The sequence below is a fragment of the Microcaecilia unicolor genome, chromosome 11, assembly GCF_901765095.1.
Source record: "Microcaecilia unicolor chromosome 11, aMicUni1.1, whole genome shotgun sequence".
NCBI classification, from domain to species: domain Eukaryota; kingdom Metazoa; phylum Chordata; class Amphibia; order Gymnophiona; family Siphonopidae; genus Microcaecilia; species Microcaecilia unicolor.
The window spans coordinates 109,176,694-109,202,400 of NC_044041.1; the positions used below are offsets into that span (position 1 = coordinate 109,176,694).

Here is a 25,707-nt window from a genome sequence, read left to right on the forward strand (position 1 = left end):
CTAGGTCTTCCTCTCCTCAGTATGATTCTAAGTTAAGGTTGTGTAACCTTTCCAGTTAGTCCAAAGAAAAACAGCATTTAACAAACAACTCAAAACCTTGCTCCAGAGTTCTCAGGCTGTCTCTCTGGCCTGGAAGGAGAATCCCCCGCAGCCTCTGCAAGAATATCCTCAGGATGGTCTTTTATAACATCACTCTGATATTAATCCAAGCCACTTTGACAGACCTCGCCTCAATTCTTCCATGTAATGATTATGTCTCGATTTTCTGTAGTATTCTTTCTTTAAGCCCAGGCTTCCGCCCAGTCCATTCTGCAGCACATACCCCAGGATTTCTGGTTGTCTAGTAAATTCTCCTGGGCTGCCTCCTGTGTCCGCAAACCCGACACACCATCAACTCTCCCCAACAAATTAGGTCTTAACATCTTCCAACTCCAATTAACTTTTGTAATCCAACATGAGATATCTGTCAATCTTCCATTTGACCTCTCAGTCAGCGGTGTTCCACAGAATTCAAAAAAGCTTGTGCTTGTTCAGTCGTTGTATAAACCTGTGTAACCGCTTGATAAGTAACTCTTAATTTAGCTGGATACTGCAGTGCAAATCGAATTTTCTTTTCAAAAAGTTTTGTGCAAATAGGTGAGAACTTCCTTCTCTGCATCGCCACCGCAGCCGAATAATCCTGAAAGCATAAAATCTTTTTATTCTCATATTGCAGCTCCTGATCCTTCCTTAATGCTTGCAGTATTGCCTCTTTGTGCGCAAAGTTTAATATGCGGCAGATCACCACCCTCGGGCGCGCGGTTTCCACAGGCTTGGGTCCCACTCGATGCGCTCTCTCTACCTGGAGAATTCCCAAGGCTTCTGGGAGTTGTAGTTGTTCTGGCAACCATTTTTCCAAAAATCCCCGCAGGTTTACAGTCTCCAGTGCCTCAGGCAGGCCCACCAATCTTAAGTTATTCCTCCTTGATCTATTCTCGAGGTCTTCAAGCTTTCCCTCATAGCTTTCCACCATGGTTTTAAGCTTTGTATTTTCCTCCTCCATTTTGTGCACTCTGTCTTCGAGAGCCCCATGACGTTGCTGGTACTCCGCTAGTTCTTTAGTTAGCTGTCCCAAGTTCTCCTGGACCAACGTTATTTTACTGTCAATTGGCCCCAAACGTCGATCCAGCAAAGGCTCCATGGCGGCCGTCACCTCCGCCGCCACCTCCGCTACCCACACGGAGCTCAAGGCCGTCGCAGCCGGACTCGCCGGCGCCGCCATTTTGTCCTCGCCGGCCCGTGTCTTATCTTTGTCTCGGCGGACGCTTTTCGCCGCCATGGATTTTTCCGTGAGTAGCGTCGATTTAATTACTTTCTCTTCCCCTTGCGGAATAAGGTGTTTGTCAGTTCGCAACTGGTCCGTTGCCCTAGATTTTGAGGGTTGAGTGGGTAAGCTGGCCGGAGCGGCGATTTCAACAACCGCTCCTGGTCATGGCGTCACGTGATCTCCCTTCATGGCCCTTTTAAAGAATGAGTTTATAGGATTCATACAATGAGGCTGTAGGAAGATGATGAGGCATTCGGTGTCTCCGTATCAGAGTTGAAACCATTTAAAATATTGGGAGAAAGGGATGTGATATTTAGCACTCATCTTGGAAAGTAAAAGAGTTAGTATAAGCAAAACATCCCCCAAGGTCCAGATCCCATTTTCCATCCAGGTAGGCCAAAAAAGCAAGTTCTTGCCAATCCGAAAAGCTGGATTACACCAAAGTGGAACTGAGCTGATACACATGTGGGAGTTTGTTGTACACAATTGAGACAATGTAGTGCTTTATGAATAGACTCCAGAATAAGATTTTGACATAGTCATGCCGGCAAACGAGCTCCATTGCAGCACCTCATATTGAGTGGCGCAAAGAGGTCTCTTTCAATATATAGCCACCCAGGATCAGTGGAATGTAGAAAGTCATAAAACAATAAAAGATCTTGTCACAAAATATAAGATTGATATCTAAGAAAGTCCAGAAAGTTGACTCCAGTATGGTCACTGGAAGCTTCAAAGTTCGCAGAGCTATTCTTGACTTTTTTTTTATTCTAGACAAGTCTAGACCGTCTGGTGCACATGTCTTTGACCTGGGATGATAGAGTTTGCTGTGCATGGGAGATAGTATCCTCTAGATTAGGAGACAATTTAAGGCCAATATTTTTCATCCCATTTGCACACCATTGAAAAGGGTATGATGCCAGAGATTATTTAGTACAGTGTACATTCAAGGACATTACTTCTGATTTTGTTCAATTTATCTTACCCTGAAACCTTCCCAAAACATCTTATTAGTTGCAGCAAAGCAGGGATAATAGTAGATGGTTCCCATTAGATATAGCAACACATTGTCTGCATAAGCAGGCAATCGGTACATCCTCCCCTTAAAAGGAATGTTCTCAAAATCTGTAGGTAGCCTAATAGCGCATAACAAAGGTTCTAGCGCTATATTAAACAGGCACTATAGGGTTACACCCTTGTCTGGTGCCCCATTGCATGATACATAGGGGTGATAAATTGATATAAAGTCTAGCTGAAGGGTTGACAGTATAATACTTGGACCATACGGATGAAATGGGGTCCAAAACGAAACCAAGAAGAGCTTGGAGCATGTATCCCCATTCAACTCTATTAAAAGCTGCCTCTGCGTTTAATGACACAGAGAAGGTGGGATGCAGTAGATGCTTGACTGTTGATAGGAGCTGGAAAAAAAATCTGGTATTAGAGGCATATCTGTTTAACAGAAATCCTGTTTGATTTGGATGAATCAGGTCTAAGAGAGGGGTCGTAAGTCTGTTGGCTAATACTCTTGCATGGATGGATTTTAGCATGAACATTTATTAGAGAGATGGGACAATAGTTACCAACTTCTAAAGGGTCTCATCCCGGTTTAGGAAGCTCTATGGTAATTGCCTGAGACATAGTACCTGAAATAGCACACTTGTCTGTCTGTGCCTGAAAGATGGGCAGTAGATGGGGAATCCTGAAAGGTTCTATAAAATTCAGCTGTTGAGCTATGTTGGCCAGGGGTTTTGTTCTTAAAGAACTGTAATAGATACCCATTTGCCTGAGGTGTCCACAAGTGTGCCTACAACTGTAATATCTGTAGTTTTATTAATAATAGCCACCCCACCTTTTATTCCCATTGCAGGTGAGAAATAGCATTCTTTGACCCATCCATGTCGTAATTTTTGGGATTCCTTAACAGATAAATGAATTTCTTGGTTAAAATAGACATGGGCATTCTTTCTAAGGTGCTAGAGGATCTTTTCCCTTTTAATGGGATGATTAAGCCCATTAACGACTAGAGTAAAATTTTAAATCCCCTCCAACACCCCGAGAGGCAGAAGATGACATCATGTTACTATGTGGGAAAACAGTTGCACCAGAGAGGTCTCCAAGCAACTGTGAGTTAAATTATCAATAAAAAAAAACATATAGTTGTCCTGCATACCTCATCCTAGCCACACCCTATCCCCTCCTCCTATCCCTGTATAGATCACACAAAAGCAAAATGAAATGGGTGAGTATGCACACATCAATAAATCACCCAATACTGCATACACCGGGCTAAGTATCATGATGAAGAGAGCAAAAATAAAATTTGTTCCCTCATTAATAAGCAAAAAAAGATAATAATAGTAGTGTTTCCAATAAGGATAGTGCATGATGTTTTCACATTATTAGAACATATGTGAAAGAGTAGCGTTGCATATCAAGCAATTGAAGTACAACAGAATGAGTTTACAGAAATTACCTTGGGTACTGTACCACCAGAGGACATTATGACTTCTCCAGATGTGCAACAGAGAAGTCAATAAAGCCTCAGAATGATGAAATCGGCTACAGCGAGCATGAAATAAAACAATCCAAAATTCAAGAATCTGATGGTTTATGCTGTAAAATGAAGTGATGAAGGGCTTCAGCATCATCAAAGTTATGCGTTGCATTTTGAAACGTGACCTTCATACTAGCTGGGTAGAATAATCCATATTGTGCCCCTTTGATTTTAAATGTGGGTGCAGAGAAAGAAGTTGTTGCCTGCTGTGTGCCGTAGTTGGTTCCAGATCAGGTACAGTGTTGATATTTGTATTGTGCAAAGAAAGATCTTTCATTTTACGTACTTTGGTGAGAGTTTCAGACACCTGTTGATTGTGTAGCATTTTCAGGATGAAAGGGGGGCCCCTTTTGGAGGTCTCCAGGCCTTGATGAGATGCCATGAGCTCTTTCCACCTCAAAAAGGTAGTAGAAGTGGTTATTGAGCAGTTGAGGCAGTAGGGACTCCATGAAAGCGATAGGGTTAGTTCTCTCATCATTCTCTGGTAGACCTAAGACATAGATCTTGCTGCATCTGCTCTCATTCTTGTGTCTTCAAGCTGCTCCTCTAATTCAGGGATGGTGGCAAAGGGTCTTTGCAAGGCTGAGATGGTATCCTCAGCAGTACTGACTATCAAGCCTGTATTCATGAAGTAAGAGCTCCTGTATTGGCCTTCAGCTCAGCTACATTAGTTGTGTTGTCCTGTAACGATGATATATCAAACCTCCGCTTCATTTCAAAGGTGGCTAAATATATTGTCTGGGACCACATTCATACTTTCTAAGATGTATAAATTCATTTCATCCCAATTAGACAGTCTTCCATAAACACTACAATATAGAAACAGCACTTAAAGGTATGCTTACACACATCCAGGCCAACCTTGATTAAGACAAGATGGCTCTTCTCTTATCCTTGGATCATTATATCCAGTAGATCACCACATCTGCTTGGGAGATTGTATGATGTAGACATCGCTGATACAGTCTGGTGATAGTTTGAATCCTTCCTTTCCAACAGAACCTAGGGCATGCTATAGCAAGCTGACTATTCGAATTCCTTTTCCCTCACATGTGGCGTGCCAGAAGGATCATGTTTAGTGTCCACTTTATTTAATATATCCATGGCTGCTCTGACAGTGCTAATTCAAACACTATATCTGTGTTAATAACACACACGTTTTGTCAATCCTAGATCCGACCAATACTAAAATCTTTGCAGCTATTGGCTTCAAACTGATGGTTATCTCTGACTGGTCAATGACAACCCAAATGAGACTTAACCTAAATACTACTACTACTACTATTTAGCATTTCTATAGCGCTAAGATGAAAGCTTTGATATTTTCAAATGACAAATTTATAAAACCACTTGAGTCTATTACCATTGCTAATATACAAATCCCTATTAGTGAATCTACAAAAATTTTGGATATCACTATCGACTCCAATTTGACATTTCATCAGCATAACATCCTCAGTAGTCAGTAAATGTCTTTTCAAATTACACCAAATTTGTTCTGTATGAAACCTTCTTGAGCAGAAAGCAATACATATTTTGATACATACAGGGTTTCTAGCGCCCTCCTGCAGTCTATTAGTTGGCACCCCTACCCATCCAGAGGCGGGATCACTATGGCTGCGCCCCCACAGTAGACACACTCCTTTTACCAGCCATGGCATCATTGAAAATATTACACCAGTATAGAAGAAAAATAACTTAGCACACAGACCAGGAATTAGGAGAACAGACAGTCTTGCCAACTCTGAAAAACAATGTGTTAGCAAAATTTCAGAATCTAACAAACAGATCCCTATTCAGACACTTGGCCTTGCAGTCACATATGTAGAACAGAAATAGCCCCTCTTCAAATTCTTCAAAAATTAACCTGAAATCCTTAGGTTAATTTTAGTTTGCAGCACAATAGCCTTCCCATCGAGCACAGCTTAGGATCTAGCTAGGACAGACTTAATCAGCATAAACTAACCTATTCTACAATCTGAGTTGGACAGACTAACAGGAGTTACTGAAGTGGGAATGAGAGATAGGTGATCATGTCCTGTGAGTTGCTGTGTTGGGGGTGAGGGGGGGGGGGGGGGTGGAAAAGGGTGGGTCAGGTGCAGCACTAAACAGCAGTCTCTGACAAAACAAGGGTCCAGGCTCTGCTGTGCTGTCTCTGTCTGAGCCCTCTCTGGGCAGAGGTTAGCTGAGCTCCCACAAAGTTATTTCAGAGCCAGATTCAATTGGAGCAGTCCTCTGACAAACACAAGGAGGATATTTCTCTGCTTGGGAGGGGGGAGGGGACGGGACAGAACAGAATGCTGACAGCTTTGGAGCCAGACTGAGATGAGCAGCATAGATTAGATAGTAACATATAGTAACATAGTAAATGACGGCAGAAAAAGACCGGCATGGTCCATCCAGTCTGCCCAACAAGACAAACTCATATGTGCTACTTTTTGTGTATACCCTACTTTGATTTGTACCTGTCCTCTTCAGGGCACAGACCGTATAAGTCTGTCCAGCACTATCCCCGCCTCCCAACCACCAGCCCCGCCTCCCACCACTGGCTGTGGCACAGACCGTATAAGTCTGCCCAGCACTATCCTCGCCTCCCACCACCGGCTGGCTCTGCCACCCAATCTCTGCTAAGCTCCTTAGGATCCATTCCTTCTGAATAGGATTCCTTTATGATAAAAACAAAAGCCTCAGAGCTTGATTGCTTGCAAAGTGGCGCCTTTGAAGGCAGGTGCCCTCCTGCAGTGCTTACCTTGCTTACCGGGTTTGACCGGCCCTGGATACATATTCTTACACGTCTTGACTGGTAACATGCTATTCAAAGGTCTTTATTTAAGAAAGAGAAATTCCATATCATCATGCTGATCAATCCATAGACTGGTGGGTTGTGTCCATCTACCAGCAGGTGGAGATAGAGAGCAATCCTTTTGCCTCCCTATATGTGGTCATGTGCTGCTGGAAACTCCTCAGTATGTTCTCTATCTCAGCAGGTGGTGGTCACACATAGCAGCAGCTCTGGCTAGGCCTCCAAGCCTAATTTTTAGGTTTTGTTGAGTGCCTGGGGTTGAGGGCTCTTCTTGAGCAAGTGCAAACCTGGTGGCGCCAGGTCCCTCCTTTTCTCCCCCCTCCCGCTGGCTCCGTTTAAAAAAAAAAAAAAAAAAAAATTTTGGACGCCCTTAAAGGCGTTTATTTCGACGTTTTATTTAAACGTTTATTGCAGCTACTCACTGGGACACCAGGTCGTTACAGCTCGGAGCGAGAAGCAGGTAATTTTTATCTTTTTTATAGCGGGCAGGGGGTTCCCCGATTGATCTCCACGTGGCTTATGGCGTCGGAGGGCGAGGGTGCGAAGAATCGCTCCCCGGACCGCATGTGCGCTCCTAGCGGGGATGCGGGGGTATTAAAGTCTGATTCGCCCTTGTTGGGTGTCAGTTCGGAGGCCGGTCAGTGTCCCGGGTCTTCCTCCGGTGCGGCGGTTTTTCCCGCCATAAACGCCCATCCCCCGCTGCTCGCCTCCGCCATCTTGGCTGGCCACTCTGCTCGGACGGCTTCTTCTTGGGCCGCCCTTGAGCTGGGAGACGTTCATGCCATGGCCGCCCTTGATTTGGGCGACGGCTAAAGTTAAGCGCCGTTCTTCCCGCGCGGCTCCTTCGCGGAGTGTCGCGCCGGACGCCATCTTGGATGCGCAGCATGTTTCTCCCCCGCTCTTGCGAGCGCCGGTTGAGGGTGCGTCTAGGGCTGTGGCCCAGGCTGCTGAAGTGCACAGTCTGGGGGGTTTCTCCCCTGAGTTTATTTTGCTGCTGCATCAGGCCTTCATTATGCAAAACGCTGCCCCTTCTCCCTTGTCCGATAAAGGGGGTTGAGGCCCCCGGAAGTAAACGCCCTCGGGTGGATTCCCAGGCCTTAGAGGACTCTGTTTCCTCTGATGTAGATGAGGGCAGCGTATCTGAGTTCTCCCAACGGTCCTTTGGGGATTCCTTGGAGGAGACGGATTCCCGCTCGGATGGAGCGGATGACCCCTCTGCAGCGCGGATCTTTCGCTCAGAGGATTTGCTCAACCTGTTAGTGCAGGCCATGAGCATTTTGAAGATTTCCTCTCCGGAGGACGTCTCTCCCTCAGCCCCTGTTGGCTCCGCCATTATGCTGGGGACGAAGCGCCCGCCTAGAACCTTCCACGTGCATAATGCCATGCACACCTTAATTTCGGCTCAATGGGATGTCCCGGAAGCGAGCCTCAAAGTGGCTAGGGCTATGTCCCGCCTCTATCCTTTGCCTGAAAGTGAACGGGAGGCCTTTCTTTGGCCTACCGTGGATTCTTTAATCACTGCGGTGACTAAGAAAACGGCGTTGCCGGTGGAAGGTGGCACGGCCCTAAAGGACGCCCAAGACAGAAGATTGGAAGCGGCCTTAAGGTCGTCCTTCGAGGCGGCTGCCTTAAGTTTGCAGGCCTCAGTTTGTGGCTCCTACGTGGCCAGGGCGTGCCTGACGATTGTGCAGCGGGCTTCCCCCTCGGATCCTTCCTTGAGGGCTGATTGGCCGGCCCTGGAATCGGGCTTGGCTTATTTGGCAGACTTGCTGTATGATGTCTTGAGAGCCTCGGCTAAAGGTATGGCTCAGACAGTCTCTGCGCGGCGGTGGCTTTGGCTGAAACATTGGTCTGCGGACCACGCCTCTAAGTCCCGCCTGGCTAAGTTGCCTTTTAAAGGCAAGCTGCTCTTTGGGGTCGAGCTGGACAAAATTGTGACCGATCTCGGCACGTCTAAGGGCAAGAGGTTACTAGAGGTCAGGGCTCGGGCCAGTGCTCGCCCCGGTATCTCCAGAGGACGGTTTCAGGAAGCCCGTCGGTACCGCCCGGGCAAGTCGGGCTCCTCTGCCCCCTCTTCCTTCAAGAGGAACTTCTCCCCCAAGCAGTATTCCTTTCGCAGAGACCGCCGTCCCGGAGGTGCGCCCTCCGGTCCTCCCCCAGGGTCTCGTACCCAATGACGGGGTCCTGGTCCATGGCCCAGTGCAAATTGGAGGACGCCTGTCCTCGTTTCTGGGCGAGTGGACCAGGGTAACTTCAGACGCTTGGGTGCTGGAAGTCATCAGAGACGGCTACAAGCTAGAGTTCTGCCGACCCTTAAGAGACGGGTTTGTACTCTCTCCCTGCAAGTCTCCGGTCAAAGCTGTGGCAGTGCAGCAGACCTTGGACAATCTGATCCGCCTGGGTGCGGTCGTTCCGGTGCCAGAAAATCAGCTTGGCAAGGGACGTTCCTCCATTTACTTTGTGGTACCAAAGAAAGGAGGTTCTGTACGGCCTATCCTCGACCTCAAAGGGGTCAATCGGGCCTTGAAAGTTCGGCACTTTCGCATGGAGACTCTCCGCTCTGTTATAGCGGCAGTGAAGGCAGGGGAGTTCCTGACATCCTTGGACATCAAGGAAGCGTACTTGCATATTCCCATCTGGCCTCCTCATCAACGCTTTCTGCGTTTTGCAGTCCTGGGCCGACACTTCCAGTTCAGAGCCCTCCCGTTCGGGTTGGCTACTGCTCCGCGGACCTTCTCCAAAGTAATGGTGGTCATCGCGGCCTTCCTGCGAAAGGAAGGAGTACAAGTCCATCCTTATCTGGACGACTGGTTGATCCGAGCCCCCTCTTATGCAGAGTGCGGCAAAGCTGTGGACTGGGTGATTGCTCTTTTGAGCTCCCTGGGGTGGATCATCAACTGGGAGAAAAGCCAGCTGCGCCCGACTCAGTCCCTGGAGTATCTGGGAGTTCGATTCGACACCCAAGTAGGCAGAGTGTTCCTGCCGGACAATCGGATTGTCAAACTTCAGGCTCAGGTGGACCAGTTCCTAGTAGCCTCTCCGCTCCGGGCTTGGGACTATGTGCAGCTGTTGGGCTCTATGACGGCCACGATGGAAGTAGTGCCCTGGGCCAGGGCTCATATGAGACCACTACAACACTCTCTGCTGCAGCGCTGGACTCCGGTGTCGGAGGATTATGCTGTGCGCCTTCCCTTGGACCCAGCAGTGCGCAAGGCGCTGAGCTGGTGGCTGCAGACAGACAAGTTGTCTGCAGGGATGCCTCTTGTGACCCCGGAGTGGATTGTCGTCACGACGGACGCCTCTTTGACGGGCTGGGGAGCCCACTGCTTGGGAAGGACAGCGCAGGGGCTCTGGTCTCCTGCAGAGGCAAAGTGGTCTATCAACCTCCTGGAACTCAGAGCCATTCGGTTGGCGCTTTTGGAGTTCCTCCCGGTACTGGCGTTGAAGCCAGTACGGGTCCTGTCGGACAATGCCACGGCTGTGGCCTATGTCAACCGCCAGGGAGGTACCAAGAGTGCCCCTCTAGCCAAGGAGGCCATGAATCTATGCCAGTGGGCGGAAGCGAACCTGGAACAGCTGTCAGCGGCCCACATTGCCGGAGTCATGAATGTCAAGGCGGACTTTCTCAGTCGCCATACCTTGGATCCCGGAGAGTGGCAGCTATCTGCTCAGGCGTTCTTGGGCATCACGAAGCGCTGGGGCCAGCCGAGCCTAGATCTGATGGCGTCATCGGCCAATTGCCAAGTGCCGCGCTTTTTCAGCAGAGGACGGGACCCTCGATCCCTGGGGGTAGATGCTCTTCTCCAACAGTGGCCGACACAGGAGCTTCTCTATGTGTTCCCGCCCTGGCCCATGTTGGGCAGGGTGCTAGACCGGGTGGCGAAGCATCCGGGCCGGATAATCCTGGTGGGTCCGGACTGGCCCAGACGTCCCTGGTATGCGGACTTGATCAGGCTCTCAGTGGACGATCCTCTGCGGCTGCCAGTGGAGCAGGGCCTGTTGCATCAGGGTCCCGTGGTGATGGAGGATCCCTCCCCCTTTGGTCTTACGGCCTGGCTATTGAGCGGCAGCGTCTGAGAAAGAAGGGCTTCTCAGACAAGGTCATCGCCACTATGCTAAGAGCGAGGAAGCGCTCTACTTCTACTGCTTACGCCAGGGTTTGGCGTACCTTTGCAGCATGGTGTGAAGCAGGCTCACTTTCTCCCTTCACTGCTCCAATTTCTTCAGTGTTGGCGTTCCTGCAAGAAGGTCTGGAGAAAGGCCTGTCGCTCAGTTCCCTTAAAGTCCAGGTAGCGGCTCTGGCTTGCTTCAGGGGCCGCCTGAAGGGTGCTTCCCTGGCTTCGCAGCCAGATGTGGTGCGCTTTCTCAAGGGAGTTAATCACCTGCGCCCTCCTCTGCACTCAGTGATGCCTACGTGGAATCTCAACCTGGTGCTAAGAGCCTTGCAGAAGCCGCCTTTTGAACCCTTGTCGAGGGCATCTCTGAAAGACCTGACGTTGAAAGCAGTCTTTTTGGTGGCTATCACTTCAGCCAGAAGAGTTTCCGAGCTCCAGGCACTCTCATGTCGAGAGCCCTTTCTGCAGTTCACTGAGGCAGGAGTGTCTATTCGCACAGTGCCTTCCTTCCTGCCCAAGGTTGTTTCTCGCTTCCATGTGAATCAGCAGCTCTGTCTCCCTTCCTTTCGTAGGGAGGACTACCCAGAGGAATACTCTGCTCTCAAATATCTGGATGTGAGACGAGTCATCATCAGATACTTGGAAGTGACCAATGATTTCCGGAAGTCGGATCATCTGTTTGTCCTGTTTGCAGGTCCTCGTAAGGGTCTGCAGGCTGCTAAGCCTACAGTGGCAAGATGGGTCAAGGAAGCCATTGCAGCGGCTTATGTGGCCGCGGGGAAGGTGCCGCCTATCCAGCTGAAGGCTCACTCCACTAGAGCTCAGGCGGCCTCGATGGCAGAGGCCGGGTCCGTCTCCTTGGAAGAGATTTGCAAGGCGGCAACTTGGGCATCGGCCCATACCTTCTCCAGGCATTACCGCTTGACTGTGGCTGCTCGGGCGGAGGCCCGGTTTGGAGCTTCAGTGTTGCGGTCAGGGATTTCAATGTCCCGCCCTGGGTGAGTACTGCTTCGGTACATCCCACCAGTCTATGGATTGATCAGCATGATGATATGGAAGGTAAAATTATGTATCATACCTGATAATTTTCTTTCCATTAATCATAGCTGATCAATCCATAGCCCCTCCCAGATATCTGTATTGTTTATATTCTGGTTGCATTTCAGGTTCAAGTTTAGTCTTCAGTTCCTGTTCAGGAGGACTTCGTGTTCAAGTTTTTCAATGGATTCTTCAAGAGTTGAGACGAATTTGTGTTACAGTGAGCTGCTGCATTCCTCTCCCCTCCGTTTTACGGGGCTGGATTGAGACTTAAATTCTGCCGGCGCTCCCTCCCGCTTCGTGCGGCAGTAGGGCAGCTTTGTACCCCTCCCGCTTCGGCGGTGTTAGGGTCAGTCAGCTCCTCCCGCGGTTGCGGTTGCAGGATAAGCCAGATCCCCCCGCATCGGCGGGTGTGGTGTCCCTCCCCCGCTCCGCGGGGATGAGCTGGATGGATTCCCCTCCCCTACTTGTGTGGGGATGAGCTGGATTAATTCCCCTCCCCCGTTTCGGCGGTGGTGAGCTGGGCAGAGTGTCCCTTTGTGGGTGTAATTCTCTAAGTGCTGAGTCCTGCGGATGGAGCTTGGATATCGACATACTGAAGAGTTTCCGGCAGCACATGACCACATATAGGGAGGCAAAAGGATTGCTCTCTATCTCCACCTGCTGGTAGATGGACACAACCCACCAGTCTATGGATTGATCAGCTATGATTAATGGAAAGAAAATTATCAGGTATGATACATAATTTTACCTTAGGCACCTGCAAATGATACAGAGCATTGTGTTGACATTGAACTCATGCTAAGAAGTTTGATCATGTTTGAAGGCTGCATATGTGGGGTTAAGGGAACTATATTCTTGCAGTTCCTCCCAAAATTCATTATTTGGGGATTGGGGAGGCAAAATACAAGTGCACTTTGTCCCTGGCAAATATATGTGGAATTTAGGAGTTCTGATGATGTGATTAGTCAGAGAGACTTTCTTAATTTGTTTCTGCTCTGAATTCCACAAATCCTGAAGTATCACCATCATAGGAGCCAGCTCTGTGGGTGCTTAAGCACTCCCAATATTGAGCAAACTCCTTGACTGTGTTAAGGGAGGGATAATGTCCAGTGGGTTTAGTTCCCCCTAATCATTTTGAGAAGTTGGCTCCTATGATCACCATTATTTATTTGCAAAATTAAGGATTTTTTCTCTATCAGATAATATTATATATATTTATTTATTGGGATATATTAGCCGCCTTTATGAATAGATTCACCCAAGCCAGTGTATAACTTGATTTTTTTTTCTTATATTACTACAGAATTCGAATAAATAAAAAGTTAGAGGTGGAAGATGAGGAAGTTGTAGAGGAGAATAAGAAGAGGACAGGAAGAAAGACAAAGCGACCCAAGAAGGAGCTTGAAGAGACAGCTGTAAGGGAGCAGATGGTAGAACTAGTGATAGAGCCACCCTCCCCTGAAGTGCTGATGGTGGAGGTGGAGAATGTGGTGCATGAAGACTTCCAGGTCACAGAGGAGGTGAAAGTAAGTGAGAAGAAAACTGCTGCACAGGGGCACAGTCTGTCACCCCCTAAGACTGGGTGACTTGGGGTATAGCACAAGGGACAGAACCTGTCACTTCTTAGACTGGATGGCTCAGAAGAGGGCACAGGCGTAGGCATACACAACATGCCACCTTTCAAATAAAAAGAGTCACAGGAGCAGGAACACATGTAGAGACATTTTTAGAGGAAAAGCTGTACATAGATTCTCACACATGGGTGATGTCACCAACAAAGCCCTGGTGCAGATGCTGCCCAGGCCCCCACCACACATTCATGAGTTCCTTACCACCTGCCCGAGTTGCGTGGAAGTTTCACTTTCTTTGTGAAGATGTGTCTCCTGTGCTGTGCGAGGTGTGGGTTTCTCTCTGTAGTAGGTTCAGAGCTTTTTTTGTAGAAAAAAAGGTGCCGGTACTCATAGGCGGGGTCATCACATATGGCTCCACCCCTATGATACCCACACCCACATTGGCCACACCCCTTATACCAGCTATGGCGCATATAAACAGACATCATTGAAAATATTATACTAGTATAGGAGAAAAAATAACGTGATTTTTTTTCATTATAAATAATTTCTGTAAGCTATTACAGCTCCAGTATACCCAGTGCAAAATAAGACAGCAGATGTAAATTCTCAAATTGGACATATTTCAAACACTAAAATGAAAATAAAATGATTTTTTTCTACCTTTGTTGTCTGGTGACTTTGTTTTTCTATCCATATTGGTCCCAGTCTCTGATTCTGCTGTTCTCTATCTGTTTCCTTAACTCCGTTTCCAGGGCTTCCTTTCCATTTATTTCTTTACTTTCCTCCTTTCTTCTTCATTTCTTGCCATACATCCATAAGTTAAAGCTGGGTCCCCCTCCATGGAATTGACTGGAGGAGGTATAGATAGCTATAATCTATAGATCCCACTTCATCGTTACAACTATAGCCAAATCCATACTTCCCCAACTTGAAATTGCTCAGTTAGAATCAATCATCTAACCCTACATGACCACCTAAACGTTGTCCTGTTTTACAGACCATCAGGCAACTGGCAGGATAGGCAAACACACTTTATGGACTTCATTTTGAACACATGTGTTTCTACCTCTAACCTTCTTATAGTAGGGGATATCAACCTTCATCTTGAAGATCCTAACTCCCGAAACATAAATGAATGTAAGGATTTCTTCCAATTGCTGAACCTTTACTGGCCAAACATGCAGTCAACTCACACTAAAGGACACACATTAGACATCATTACATACAAACTCTCCTCAGACCTAAATCTTCTGCCAACAGATATAAAGTGGACAGCTACACCATGGTCTCACCACTACAAAGCAAAAATGTCCCTTCAATGGCGAATAAAAAATCTACACCACAAACAAGAACAACTAACTTATACCACCAGAGGTAAAATAGATCCATTAATATTCTGGCAACAATTCTACAATAACGAATGGACAGCACTAACGGAATCATACCAATTTATTCAAAATTGGGACAACAGATGCAGAAGCATATTAGACAACATAGCACCACTTCAAACCAGAACCTCACACAGAAAGAACGCAATACCTTGGTTCAGTGAAGAACTGAAAAAATTAAAAACACAAGTTATAAGATTAGAACGAGCATGGAATAAAAGGAAAGACGACACCACACTCAACGCCTGGAAGCAACTACAAATAAAATACAAATACATCATCAGACAAACTAAAGATTATATTATAAAACTAAAATCGGACTAGACTACAAGGATACACATAAACTTTTCCAACTCGTCAACAAATTATTAAATACTACACCGGTTACTTCTAATGGTATAGACACCCCATCAGCAAACAACCTCGCAAAATACTTCAATGAGAAAATCATAAAGCTACGACTCACAATACCTACCAACTCAAACGACTACGTAAAACTCCTTGACTGTCTAGACCCAAACCCTGGTGAATCCCCAGCAGACAGAACATGGACCAACTTCGACACTCTCTCGGAGTGTCCTGTCCCGGGCCCTTACCTGTGCTCCCATGGGGGGGAGCGATGGTCGGCGGGGCTCGCGGTGTCCTGGGCGGCAGAGACGAGCCGCCGACGGAGCCTGCGCTGCCGCGGGTCGGCCCAAGGCAGGCGACCCGCTGGAGCGAACGCCGGCCTCGGAGAAGGGAGCACGCTGGCCAAGATGGCGGCGCCGGCGTCGTCGTCTCCCTGGCCCGGAGCGGACCAGCGAGGTAGCTCCGCCTACTCGCACCGGATTGGCGCGTTGAAGATGAGACTCCGCCTGCAAGGCAGGCTGGCCAATCCAGGCGCTCCTTGCCTGCCAGGGCCGGGGGGATTGGCTCCTCTTCCAGGGAAGGGATGGACTGGCGGGAAATTTAAACAACGGAACTGGAAGGGTCCAGTGCTTCCGTTTCAGATGTCAGAAGCCGACACAGTGGATCTCGGAGTGTTGCTCTTCGGAGACTGTGTCCATCTTCAGTGCTAGCCGCCCTTGCTAGCCACCTTCAGAGACTGGGTCCTCTTCAGTGCTAGCCGTCCTTGCTAGCCACCTTCAGAGACTGGGTCCATCTTCAGTGCTAGCCGCCCTTGCTAGCCACCTTCAGAGACTGTGTTCCTCTTCAGTGCTAGCCGTCCTTGCTAGCCACCTTCAGAGACTGGGTCCATCTTCTGTGCTAGCCGTCCTTGCTAGCCACCTTCAGAGACTGGGTCCATCTTCAGTGCTAGCCGTCCTTGCTAGCTGTCTGCAGAGACTGTGTTCCTCTTCAGTGCTAGCCGTCCTTGCTAGCTGTCTTCAGAGACTGTGTTCCTCTTCAGTGCTAGCCGTTCTTGCTAGCTGCCCTTCAGAGACTGAGTTGCTGACTACCAGCCAGGCTGGCCGTCACCCCGCGGTTCCAGCAGTCCTGCTGGCCGCCTGCAGCTGGGGGCTCAACCCTTGGTGAACGGCGGTCGCCGCGGGTGAAGATTCGGGGTGCGCGGCTGTCCTCTGAGGTCTTGCGGGGCCTCAGGGAACCTAAGGGCTCACCTATAGCAGAAACAGGACAGGAAACGGAAGCCATGAGCTCGCCTACGCAGCCTGATCTACGGGACCTAGCCAAGGTACTTCAGCAACAGCAGGAGCAGTTGAACGCCCTATCAGGGGCGCTCCAAAACGTGTGCTCTCAACTTTCCACGCTTCAGGTACAGAACCAGGCCTGGGCCGCAGCGACTCCCCGTTCGGGAGGGTTCCGCGCGGAACCTCGGTTCCCTGAGCCGGCACGATATGATGGGGCCCCCGGAGGGTGTCGGGGGTTCCTCAATCAGTGCAACCTGGCCTTCCGGATGCAACCGGAGGCATTTGCTTCAGACCAAAGCAAGGTGGGATTTATCATGGGCCTGTGCGAGGGGAAGGCCCTGGCATGGGTGTCACCATTAAACGAACAACAGGACCCCATCTTGGACGATTACGGCGAATTCCAGTGCCGCTTCCGCATGGTGTTCGACCTCCCGGGCAGACTGTCTTCTGTGGCGTCAGAACTGCTGCAGATTCAACAGGGGGAGGGGACGGTGGCGGACTATGCCATTCGTTTTCGGACCCTAGCCACGGAACTGCGTTGGAATCAGGAGTCCCTGGTGGCCATTTTTATGGAAGGCCTGCAAGAGCGAATCAAGGACGAATTGGCAGGACGGGAGGTCCCGGGGCAATTGGATGCCCTGATTTCGCTCTGTATACGAGTAGATACCCGGTTCCAGGAGCGAGCTAGAGCCCGGGCGGAACGGCAAAAGTGGGCGCAGGGCGCCTCCCGGACCGGTAAAGGCCCGTCTCCCCGCCATGGGAACCGGGACTCCAAGGGGAATGGGGAGGAACCGATGGTGATTGGCCGTCAACGGCTGGCTCCCTCAGATCGGAAGAAGCGCTTCTGGGACGGACTGTGCCTCTATTGTGGTGAGGCGGGGCATTTTGTCCGTACTTGTCACGCTCGGGCGGGAAACGCTTCCCCCAAGGCACCTTGAGGGGAGGGGTCTTGGGGCATTCCGCTCCCCTACCGGCTTCCCTGATGAGACTGCCAGTAACTCTACGTTGGCACGAGACCATGATCCAGACCCGGGCCCTGGTGGATTCTGGGTCGGTGGGCAACTTCATTGGGCACGAACTACTACTACAGATGGGCTGGCCCACGCTTCCTCGTCGACCGGCGTTGCAAGTCACCTCTATTCAGGGAACTACCTTACCGCAGCCGGTCACGGACGTCACCCCCTTTTTGGGACTTCAGGTAGGGGAGGATCACCAGGAGGAGGTTCAATTCCTGGTGCTGTCCCGGACCATTCACCCGGTGGTCCTAGGGTTGCCCTGGCTACAGTGTCACAATCCCGTGATTGACTGGATCGGGGGAAGGATCCGGTCTTGGGGTGACACCTGTCGGGAGACCTGCTGCAGGGGCCGGACCGGCGGCTGCACCGCATTAACTATGGCGCCCGAGGGGGCCCGGGCTGATCTAGGCTCCCTGCCGGTGGCCTATCGGGACTTCATAGATGTATTCAGCCCCGTGGAGGTGGAGAGTCTACCGCCTCATCGCTCATTCGACTGTGCCATTAGATTGATGGCAGACACAATGCCACCCCGGGGCCGACTGTATACCTTGTTCCGGGGAGAGTCCAAGGTGATGCAAGAGTACATCCGGGAGAATCTGCAGAAAGGGTTCATCCGTCCCTCTACGTCCCCTGCCGGGGCCGGATTCTTTTTTGTTACCAAAAAGGATGGCTCCTTGAGACCCTGTATTGATTATCGAGGGTTAAATGCCATCACTATAAAGGATCGGTTTCCTCTACCGCTCATTCCTGAACTCTTTGACAGGCTGCAAGGAGCCCAGATATTTACTAAGTTGGATCTGCGGGGGGCCTACAATCTGGTTCGGATCCGGCGGGGGGACGAGTGGAAGACTGCATTTAATACTCACGAGGGACATTTTGAATATCGGGTGATGCCGTTTGGACTATGCAACGCCCCCGCGGTGTTCCAGCGATTCATCAATTTTGTGCTCGAGGATTTGTTGAACTACACGGTGATAGTATACCTGGACGACATCTTGATTTACTCCAAAGACCCCGCCGAACATGTGGGGCATGTTCGTGCGGTGCTGCAACGGTTACGGCGGTTTCGTCTGTTCACCAAGCTCAGTAAGTGCGCTTTTCATCAGCGGTCTCTGCCATTTTTGGGACACATTCTCTTACCCGAGGGGTTGCGGATGGAGCCTGATAAGCTCCGCGCTATTCGGGAGTGGCCGCAACCGCTGGGATTGAAAGCGCTACAGCGTTTTTTGGGATTCGCGAACTATTATCGCCAGTTTATTCCTCAGTATTCACAACTGACGGGCTCACTAAGAAAAACGCGAATGTCCGGGATTGGCCGCCAGAGGCGCAAGTGGCTTTCCGCCAGGTAAAGGAGGCGTTCAACTCAGCGTCCATCTTGTCAGCCCCGGATCCAGAGAAACCCTTTATTGTGGAAGTGGACGCGTCCGCTTTGGGAGCCGGGGCGGTCCTCTCTCAGGTAAATACCAAAGGCCGGCGCCAACCTTGCTCTTTCTTCTCTCGTAGTTTCTCCCCGGCGGAACGTAATTATACAGTAGGGGATAGAGAACTCTTAGCATTAAAATTAGCCCTGCAGGAATGGAGGCATCTGCTGGAGGGAGCTGAACACCGGTTCACGGTGATCACTGACCACAAGAATCTGCTGTATCTTCAAGAGGCTCAACGGCTCAATCCCCGACAGGCCCGTTGGTCATTGTTTTTTGCCAGATTTCATTTTCAACTGGTCTTTCGGGCTGCTGCTCAGAATACCCCTGCGGACTCTCTCTCCAGAGCATTTGAGGTTCCAGAGGAGACAAGGGAGATCCACTCCATGTTGGATCCGGCATGCCTCAGCGCGGCCGTGGGGGAGGTCGCTCCTACGAAGGAATTAGTGCCGGCCGCCGATCGAGCGAAGGTAATGCAATGGGGGCATTCGTCCAGATGGGCCGGGCATTTCGGGTATCAAAAGACTCTTCGTCTCATTGCCAGACAGTATCGATGGCCTCAGATGAGGCGAGACATTCTTCAATTCGTCACCACCTGTCCTGTGTGCGCCCGGACTAAACCAGTAATCGGGGCCCCCGTGGGGAAGTTACAACCGCTGTCCATACCGACAGTCCCCTGGACAGAGCTATCCATGGATTTTATCACCGACCTCCCCAGCTCCCGGGGACACACGGTGATTTGGGTGGTAATTGACCGTTTTTCCAGGATGGCCCATTTTGTTCCCTTGCCGGGACTTCCTTCGGCGGTCTCCTTAGCCCAACTCTTCATTCAACACATTTTTCGACTTCATGGGCTGCCTCTTCGGATTATTAGTGACCGAGGATCCCAATTCACCTCACGCTTCTGGAGGGCGTTGTGTACAGCATTGGGGGTAAAGACCCATTTTTCATCAGCGTACCATCCTCAAACCAATGGCATGGTCGAAAGGACGAACCAAACATTAAAGGGGTTCTTGCGAGCATTTGTCAACAAGCGTCAAGATAACTGGGTCTCCCTGCTTCCTTGGGCCGAGTTTGCATATAACCACAGCGTCCACTCGGCCTCGGGAGACTCTCCGTTCTTCTTGGTATATGGACGACATCCTCGGCTTCCAGCACCTTTTCCGTCTGGATCTCCGACCCCCATGGTTAATGTAACTCTGGCAGATCTGCAAAGGGTCTGGGAGATGGCCCGAGAACAATTGCAGAGGGCAGCTGCCAAATACAAGATCTTCGCAGATCGTCGCCGGCGAACCGCTCCAGTCTTACAACCAGGGCAGAAGGTATGGCTAAGCACGAAATACCTCCGACTCCGGGTGCCCTCTCGGAGATTGGGACCTCGGTATATTGGACCATTTGCAATCCAATCGCGAATTGGAGCTGTGACATATCGGTTGCGATTACCTAGTACCCTGCGGGTGCATAACGCCTTCCATATTTCCCTATTGAAAAGTTTTCGAGGATCTCGATGGCACCCCCAATGGCAGGAGGCTGAAACTCTAGAAGCAGATCCCGATCCGGAGTATGAGGTGGAGGATGTTCTGGATTCAAGGAAGCGGCGGGGAAGGCTATATTATTTATTGTCCTGGAAGAATTTTGGTCCCGAAGACAACTCCTGGGAGCCTGCGGCGAATGTACATGCGCCAGAGTTGATCAAAGCCTTCCACGCCCAATCTCCTTCCAAACCCGGGCCCGAGGAAAAGGGGGCATCCGGGGAGGATACTGTCCCGTCCCGGGCCCTTACCTGTGCTCCCGCAGGGGGGGAGCGATGGTCGGCGGGGCTCGCGGTGTCCTGGGCGGCAGAGACGAGCCGCCGACGGAGCCAGCGCTGCCGCGGGTCGGCCCGAGGCCGGCGACCCGCTGGAGCGAACGCCGGCCTCAGAGAAGGGAGCACGCCGGCCAAGATGGCGGCGCCGGCGTCGTCTCCCTGGCCCGGAGTGGACCAGCGAGGTAGCTCCGCCTACTCGCGCCGGATTGGCGCGTTGAAGATGAGACTCCGCCTGCAAGGCAGGCTGGCCAATCCAGGCGCTCCTTGCCTGCCAGGGCCGGGGGGATTGGCTCCTCTTCCAGGGAAGGGATGGACTGGCGGGAAATTTAAACAACGGAACTGGAAGGGTCCAGTGCTTCCGTTTCAGATGTCAGAAGCCGACACAGTGGATCTCGGAGTGTTGCTCTTCGGAGACTGTGTCCATCTTCAGTGCTAGCCGTCCTTGCTAGCCACCTTCAGAGACTGGGTCCATCTTCAGTGCTAGCCGCCCTTGCTAGCCACCTTCAGAGACTGGGTCCTCTTCAGTGCTAGCCGTCCTTGCTAGCTGTCTTCAGAGACTGGGTCCTCTTCAGTGCTAGCCGTCCTTGCTAGCCACCTTCAGAGACTGGGTCCATCTTCAGTGCTAGCCGTCCTTGCTAGCCACCTTCAGAGACTGGGTCCATCTTCAGTGCTAGCCGTCCTTGCTAGCCACCTTCAGAGACTGGGTCCATCTTCAGTGCTAGCCGCCCTTGCTAGCCACCTTCAGAGACTGTGTTCCTCTTCAGTGCTAGCCGTCCTTGCTAGCCACCTTCAGAGACTGTGTTCCTCTTCAGTGCTAGCCGTCCTTGCTAGCCACCTTCAGAGACTGGGTCCATCTTCAGTGCTAGCCGTCCTTGCTAGCCACCTTCAGAGACTGTGTTCCTCTTCAGTGCTAGCCGTCCTTGCTAGCTGTCTTCAGAGACTGTGTTCCTCTTCAGTGCTAGCCGTCCTTGCTAGCTGTCTTCAGAGACTGTGTTCCTCTTCAGTGCTAGCCGTTCTTGCTAGCTGCCCTTCAGAGACTGAGTTGCTGACTACCAGCCAGGCTGGCCGTCACCCCGCGGTTCCAGCAGTCCTGCTGGACGCCTGCAGCTGGGGGTTCAACCCTTGGTGAATGGCGGTCGCCGCGGGTGAAGATTCGGGGTGCGCGGCTGTCCTCTGAGGTCTTGCGGGGCCTCAGGGAACCTAAGGGCTCACCTATAGCAGAAACAGGACACGGAGGATATCATCTCCCAAACGCTCAAAAGATTTGCCAAGACCCACTGCAAACTAGACATATGCCCTAATAACCGTATAAAACTCGCCCCTCAATTCGTATCAGATCTCACTACGCATATGAACTATATGTTACAGAATGGACTCTTCCCAAAGGACAAGGGAAATATTCTACTCACACCTACACCTAAAGATGCAAAGAAAAGTACAAGTGACTTAACCAACTACCGCTCAGTAGCATCCATCCCACTGATGATAAAACTAACGGAAGGAATGGTTACCAAGCAACTCAACAAGTACCTAAATAAATTCTCAATTCTTCACGACTCTCAATCAGGATTTCGGGCTAACCACAGGACTGAAACAGTACTAGTTACTCTCCTGACTAAATTTAAACAAACAATCGCAACTGGCAACAACATACTTCTCTTACAATTTGACATGTCCAGTGCCTTCGACATGGTCAACCATGAAATACTACTACATATCATAGAATATTTCGGAGTTGGAGGTAATGTTCTTAATTGGTTTAGAGGCTTCCTGACCATGAGGTCATACCAAGTGATATCTAACACGATCACATCACCCCTATGGATACCTGAATGCGGAGTTCCCCAAGGATCCCCCCTCTCACTGACCCTCTTCAACCTAATGATGACACCCTTGGCCAAGCTACTATCCAATCAGAACCTCAATCCATACATATACGCAAATGACGTCACGATCTACATCCCATTCAAACATGATCTAAAGGAAATCACTAATGACATCAACAACAGCTTCCAAATAATGAATTCATGGGCAGATGCATTTCAATTGAAATTCAATGCAGAAAAAACACAATGTCTCATACTTACTTCACAACATAACACAAGTAAATTCACCACTATAAATACACCAAACTTCTCCCTTCCCGTATCAGACACCCTGAAAATTCTCTGAGTTACCATCGATCAAAATCTTACACTTGAAAGTCACGTGAAGAATACAACTAAGAAGATGTTCCACTCAATGTGGAAACTTAAAAGAGTAAAACCTTTCTTCCTGAGAGCCATTTTTCGCAACCTGGTACAATCAATGGTGTTGAGTCACCTCGACTACTGCAATGCACTTTACGCTGGCTGCAAAGAACAAATCATCAAGAAACTTCAGACAACCCAGAACACTGCAGCCAGACTCATATTTGGAAAAACAAAATACGAAAATGCAAAACCCCTAAGAGAAAAGCTACATTGGCTGCCACTTAAGGAACGCATCACGTTCAAGATCTGCACACTTGTTCATAAAATCATTCACAGAGAGGCCCCGGCCTACATGTTAGACCTTATTGACTTACCACCCAGGAATGCTAATTGGTCAGCCCGCACATTCCTTAACTTACACTTCCCAAGCTGTAAAAAACTGAAATACAGACTTACACATGCGTCCAGCTTTTCATACACGGGCACACAGATGTGGAATGCACTACCACGTAACTTAAAAACAATCTACGAACTAACTAACTTTTGTATATCTCTGAAGACATATCTCTTCGACAAGACATACCACAACGTTCAATAATTGTAACTGCAACACATCACCTCTCGACCTTTGTTCTGACTGATTTCTTTCTATGCCTGTCTGCTTAATTTTACCATGCCAACCTATTCTCTATGTAACACCAACTGTAACTTTTACTCTGGAATGGCGAATGCCATAACGGAACATTGTAAGCCACATTGAGCCTGCAAATAGGTGAGAAAATGTGGGATACAAATGTAATACATAATAATAATAATGTAATGTGGATCCAGCTATTTTCTCCATCCAAGTGCAGTTTTTCTCCTTTCTTCCCTTTCCCTCATCTCCATCCATGTGCATCTTCTTCTTTTTTCTTTCCTCCCCTCCATCCATGTCCAGCACTTCTCCTCTCTCCTCCCCTCCATCCATGTCCAGCACTTCTCCTCTCTTCCCTCCCCTGAATCCATATAAAGCAATAATTCTCTCTCCCCTCTCCTCCATCCAAGTCCAGCATTTCTTCTCTCTCCCCACCAACCCCTCCATCCATCCATGTCCAGCAATTCTCCTCTGTCTCCTGCTCTCCTCTCCATCCATTTCCAACATTTCTTCTCTCTTCCCTGCCCTCCCTTCCATGTGCATCTCCTTCCTCTCTTCTCTCCCCTCCATCCGTCCAGCATGTCTCCTCTCTCCCCTGCCCTCCCCTCCCATGTCCAGTGATTCTCCTCTCTCCCCTGCCCTCCCCTTCCATCCATGTCCAGCGAATCTCTTTTCCCTGCTCTGCCATCCATGTCCAGCGATTCTTCTCTGCCCCCCTGTCCTCCCCTGCTATCCATATCCAGCGATTCTTCTCTGCCCCCTGGCCTCCCCTCCCATCCATGTCCAGCAATTCTCACTTCCCTGCCCTCCTCTCCATGTCCAGCAATTCTCACTTCTCTGCCTTCCCCTCCATGTCCAGCAATTCTCCTCTCTCCCCTCCCATCCATGTCCAGCGATTCTCCTCTCTCCCCTGCCCTCCCCTCCCATCCATGTCCAGCAATTCTCTCTTCCATGCCCTTCCATCGATGTCCAGCGATTCTCCTCTCTCCCCTGCCCTCCCCTCTCATTCATGCCCAGCGATTCTTCTTCCCCCAGCCCATCCTCCTTCCCTCAGCGCATCCTCCTTTTCCACTGCCTGCCTGCCAGCCAGTGAAGCAATAAAGGCTGCCAGCGTCGGACTCGGCAGCGCGAACGGTGCAGGCAGTGATTGAGAGAGGCTGGCAGCGTCGGAGCTTCCCTCTGCGAGTCACGCCTATGCGGAAACAAGAAGTTGAAACAAAGTAGGCGGGACTCGCAGAGGGAAGCTCCAACGCTGCCAGCCTCTCTCAATCACTGCCTGCACCGTTCGCGCTGCCGAGTCAGACGTAGTAGTAAATAGGGGAGTGAGAGGAAGGATGCAGGACTCGCCGGGGGGGGGGGAGGTGCTGGAACGCCTTATCGTTGTGTACCGGCACAAAAAAAGCACTGAGTATGCTTTGCCTTCCTGCCATTTTTCTTGTTGAGTAGTGCAGGACTTTTCTCCTGTTTCGTTTTTACTTCAGTTTCTTTTCACCTTAGGCGTTTTTGGCCCTTTTGAGTTTTTTTTAATTTTAAGCCTGAGCTCCAGGTTGAGACTTAAAAAAAACCCAAAACTTTTCTCAGTCATTGAACTATTTAATTTTGCTGTGGCTATTTTTCCCATGGTGTCCCAGAAACCTGCCAGTGGGATAAAGTGGTGCACAGACTATGTTAAGACTTTGTCTGTGACTGATCCACATGACATGTGCCAAACCTGTCTGGGCCCTGATCATAAGTTCTCGAATTGTTCTCTTTGTACTCAAAAGCAGAAGAGAACCCAAAAAAGTAGAGGCGCTGCATGAAAGACTTTTTGGCACTCAAAAGTGCAGTCAGTCGATATCGACATGAAGGCACAAGTCCCCATGGCTTAGAGGCTGGCTAATTTTCAATTTCCATTTCTGCCCAAACTCCTTTTTCTACCCTATTTCGGCCGGAAGGTCATTTTAATTTTCAGCCAAGTTTTTTGGTTTCAGCTGAAAATAACAATATGTTTTTGGTGGCAGCTGAAAATTTTGTGCTTTGTTCCTTTTGACTTCCTCCTGGATCCCTCCCCTCCCCCCCCCCCCCCCCCCCCCCGAGTGCCTCTCCCCTTTCACCTGTAGTTCCCCCTTGGGCCTACCTTACAATCCTTGGTGGTCTAGGTTGTAGTTGGGACAGTCCCCAGTAAGTTCTGCCCATTCTGATTCTGCTCTCAAAATGACTGCCTTGACTGGGGAGGGGAGGGGGAAGGTAGT

The 25,707-nt window shown here is 49.9% G+C and overlaps 1 protein-coding gene across 1 annotated transcript in view; it reads left to right on the top strand.

The window, feature by feature from the left end:
• The window catches only part of LONP1 (lon peptidase 1, mitochondrial), a 277,190-nt gene that overhangs the window by 76,013 nt on the left and 175,470 nt on the right, over positions 1 to 25,707 (top strand). Inside the window, exon 4 of the mRNA XM_030219602.1 lies at positions 13,123 to 13,345. Within this exon, the coding sequence (XP_030075462.1) occupies positions 13,123 to 13,345 (223 nt within the window). The remainder of the gene's footprint in view (positions 1 to 13,122; positions 13,346 to 25,707) is intronic.